This window comes from Morone saxatilis, unplaced genomic scaffold (genome assembly GCF_004916995.1).
Source record: "Morone saxatilis isolate NCDOM2014 unplaced genomic scaffold, NCSU_SB_2.0 Contig23, whole genome shotgun sequence".
NCBI lineage: Eukaryota > Metazoa > Chordata > Actinopteri > Moronidae > Morone > Morone saxatilis.
Genome location: NW_023339796.1, coordinates 20,348,035 through 20,352,299, shown reverse-complemented (window position 1 = coordinate 20,352,299; position 4,265 = coordinate 20,348,035). Strand labels below are relative to the sequence as shown.

At 38.8% G+C, this 4,265-nt stretch overlaps 1 protein-coding gene across 1 annotated transcript in view; it reads left to right on the top strand.

Moving 5' to 3' along the window:
* The window catches only part of dnai4 (dynein axonemal intermediate chain 4), a 10,857-nt gene extending 6,867 nt beyond the window's left edge, over positions 1 to 3,990 (top strand). The window contains 5 exon segments of the mRNA XM_035671052.1: positions 375 to 499; positions 648 to 746; positions 1,629 to 1,855; positions 1,948 to 2,101; positions 3,917 to 3,990. Coding sequence (XP_035526945.1) covers positions 375 to 499; positions 648 to 746; positions 1,629 to 1,855; positions 1,948 to 2,101; positions 3,917 to 3,961 — 650 coding nt within the window. The 3' untranslated portion in view covers positions 3,962 to 3,990.
* Positions 3,991 to 4,265: the final 275 nt, after the last annotated feature.

Sequence of the window (4,265 nt, the reverse complement as noted above, 5' to 3'; positions counted from 1 at the left end):
ATATATATATATATATACATATTAGCTAGCTAATGTTAACAAAATGGTAGCTAACTCGCTAGCTTATCTACATCACTTTTTACATAGCTAGTTATGTTTGAGGGCTAATGTTAGCTAGCTAGCTAATCAGTCATTAGTTAGCTAGGTAGCATATCTAAGAACAGAAAAGGAGATATTTGACTGAGGTTCTGACTGATTTTTTATTAACTTTTACTGGGGCACAGAGCAAAAAGGGGCGGGGCATTTTTATCACGTTTGAACTGCAAAGGGACAAAATTAAAACCACACATTTAGAATTTTAAATGCTATCACCTTTAATTTGCCTACTTTACTTTATATTGCTTTTCAAACCAGTTGTGTGTCTCTTGCCATAGAGCTGATGAAGCTCAAAAAGATTCATAATACAAAGAAGAAGGCTGGAGGCAACAAGACGGAAAAGAAGACAGAGAGTGTTCTGTCAGCACTGTCTCCCGGCCTGTGTTTTGACTTCCATCCAAGAGTAAGTTGGTTAATGGACTGGTTTCAGCTGAGCTGTGAAACAGCAACTAATTCGTGCTGAACAATTTTAGTAAAACTTTATATTTTTAAGATTTTGACGTTGACTTCATTTCACTTCACTTCTTTCCTGCGTTTCATTGTTCTTCCAGGATTCCGGTATCTACTTGGTTGGCACATGGGAAGGTCTCATCCATAAGTGCTCCAGCTCCAACAGTCAGCAGTTTCTGGATACTTACAGGAAGCACTTTGTAAGTTCTTTAGAATAAAAGCTCCTTCTGATTAGACTGATTTAAAACAAAGTAAAACAAAAAAGACCACAAGACCTTTGCTTATTTTTCCACACTAACCTCAGAGGCTTATATTTGTGTCAGCTTGTTCAATACATTAATGTTTTGTCCCACAATGCATTCCTTCTTCAGCCATGGCTGTTTTCTGTAAAAATGCAGTTACATTATACATTTTAGTTTACTGGTACCCTGTGGAGTATTTGAATAGTAGCACTATGCAGCAATTTTTTGATGAACGGCATTAACTGGCACATGCACAATGAAGTACATGCACACCATGAGCACAATGGGGACACAAAACACATTTCTTATGTTAGACTGATATATCATGATTTAGAACATTCTGTTAAGCAAATGAAAAAAAAACTTAACAAAATGGCTTTGCAAAGGATATTGCTGCCACACCAGAGAAAGAAAAATGGATCAGTATCATGTAGCAAGTTAATAGTTTATTGTTATAACTTGATAAATTTGTATGTTGTAATACTGTAAAAATATCTTATTATAACGTGGTACTGATCTATTAAGCCTTTAGGGTACTTGTAACGTAATTTGCCGAAACAAAACCTTATTAATCTTAATAATTGAATAACTAATCCCTAGTGTAGACGTTATTACTGCTGTGGTTCAAGTTCAAGTTATTCTAGAAATAGTTAAACCAATCACTATTAAGATGAATTCTCTTCTCATCTCATCTTTTTCTATCTCGGACCACCACCAATCCTTTCTCTGGATTAGAGTTTCCAGCTTGATAATAAAATCTGTAATCACTTGGGTGTGTGTTCTGCCACAGGGTTAAGTAATCAGAGAGATCTTCGGTAACCTTCACGTCTCTCCCCGCAGTGTCCTGTGAACTGCATCATATGGTGTCCACTCATTCCTGATGTGTTCCTGAGCTGCTCCTCTGACTGGACCATCCAGTTGTGGAAGCAGGACCACCTCAACCCTGTGTTAGGTTTCAGCTCTACGCAGAAAGCCGTGTGCGACATCAAGTGGTCCCCGAAGTGGGCCACAGTATTTGGAGCTGTCAATGAGGGACAGCTGGAAATTTGGGACCTGAATTCCAGCATGTGAGTCAGACTGAGGGTAGGATGATCTGTCTATGATTGCTCTGTCTCTCTGTCTGAGCCAAGAGTAATCCTGCTTGTCTTCTCTCCTACAGCTTGGACCCAGTCATTGTGCAGCCTGCTGCCCCTGGTGTGAAGATGACGTCCCTGCTGTTTGCCACACAGACAGACTGTGTCCTGGTAGGAGACAGTGACGGTCAAGTGACTGTCTACCAGCTCAAGAACCTCAGTGTGGGAAAGAACAGCCAGGTAAAACTCAGTGACCTTAATGCACAGCCAGCTGCTGGTAGAGACAGCTTAGGCAAATGCTGTAAATGCTGTGGGTGCTAGGCAACTGTAGGCATGCATTACGACAAAAAATAAATAAATAAATAATGTAAATGCATAAGAAGAACTTAGTGACCATCATCCTGTATGATTGGTTGTTGCTTGTGCAACTCTCAACCGATGTGAAAAAAGCGAGATGTCTCATTCTTTATCTACTTCCATCATCAGCTTCAGAAAATACTTTGCATTTAATTCAAAATATTATTAGTTAAAGGTCCATTTAGGAGAATCTATTGTCAGAAATGGAATATAATATCCATAGCTGTGTTTTCATTAGTGAATAATCACCTGAATATAAGAATTGTTACGTTTTTGTAACCTTAGAAATAGCTGTTTTTATCTACAGACGATACTTCTATGGAATCCATGTTGAACTGCCGTGTTTCTACAGTAGCCCAGAATGGACAAACCAAACTCTGGCTCTAGATAGGGCCTCTTTGCTCACATATTGCAGCCACCATAGTTTTACCTATACAATTGGAAGGGGAATGTGACGTGAGGGACTTGCAACCACTAGATGGCACTTATTTCCGCACACTGGTCCTTTTGACTAATTTTCATTATCTCTCTGGTTGCATTCTGATTAGGTATATGATATGAGTATACATGGTTACTTATATTATGTACATCACATCTATAAACATATGTGTGTATCTATACATGGACTGTACACTACAGTTACAAACACAGTTTTCAGATAACTTAGCTAATGTTTGCGAAAGTGGTGCTAAAGTTCTGAAGTTATTAACGTTACATTAGCTAATCATAACACAACCTTTTTTCTGAGCTGATGATGGAAGTTGCTAAGTAGCTAAAGGCCCTATTATTTTCTATCTATAACCCCCACACTAGCTCCAACTAACTGCCCCGCATTGCTTCATGCCACTGTCCTATTTACAGCATTGCTGCGCCCTAAAATGATAAATTATAATGCAAAAAATGACGTGACGAGTGATAGCTCTTTAGGTGAGTTTAAATAGTAGTGTCCACAGATGATTTTAAGCTAATGTCCTTTAGTAGAGTACAATCAGTTTTAGTCAAAACAGTTCTGCTTGACGCTCGTCATATGATGTGTGTTTTAGCCTTGAGCCAATGCATTTCCTTCTCACCTCTGTTGAGAGTTGGACATGCACTGTACTGATGAAGCAGGAGGTATTGCAGTGAGAACACACACACACACTTTCCAACTTACAGTCAGTCATAGTGTGTTACAGAATCTGTAAATGCAAAATCCTGAGCAAATCAGGCAGGCCGAGCACATCTGGTAACTACACCGGACTCAGATGAGCCCCATATGTTATCAACTGATCATGGTTACTTGCATGTCCAGAGGATCAGACCACGTTTCAAACACAAAGAGCATGATTGCACTCAGATCTCCCCACAATCCCAACAAGCAGTTGCACAGCCTGTCAATTTATGCATGGAGCACACTGCTTAGTCAGTCCTTAGTCAGTTTCTTACACAGTTTTTTAATATAATTGTTTTCTATAATAAGTTCCAAACACTCTAAAGTGTATATTCAACATCATCTTTTCTGAAAGCAGATTTGGGGCAATCGATATTAAATAAATTCAGGTTACTATAAGGGAAAAACACTGCTGTCAGTGTTGATGTTCATTCTCTGAGAGGCATCTGATGCAGTTTGAAGGCTCCTTGCCTCAGTCAGCCAGTGACACGGATACATGATAGTCAGCTCACATGACAAACAACGTGTCTCTGGATCTTTTCTTTCAGGTGGATATTATGGAAGACATCATCCGCTCTGCAGCTTCCAGATAGCTTTCAGAAACACACAGATGGCCATTTGGGTTTCATTAGTGTATTTTTATTCAATTACACTTTATTCAACTTTATTGTTCTTCCAAAAAAGAACTACCGCTAATATAATTCTTAGAAACACACCATTATGTAATTTGTATTATACAATATGTGTATTTGTATCAGTTTTGGAAAATGTATATTGAATTAAAATATGTGAACCAAAAGGGTTACTGTGCAGGACAGAGACTGGAAACTGTTTCACACACTGCTGCCTTCACCCAGCCATATAACCAGCCTGATGTATTAAAGGTCCAGTGTGTAA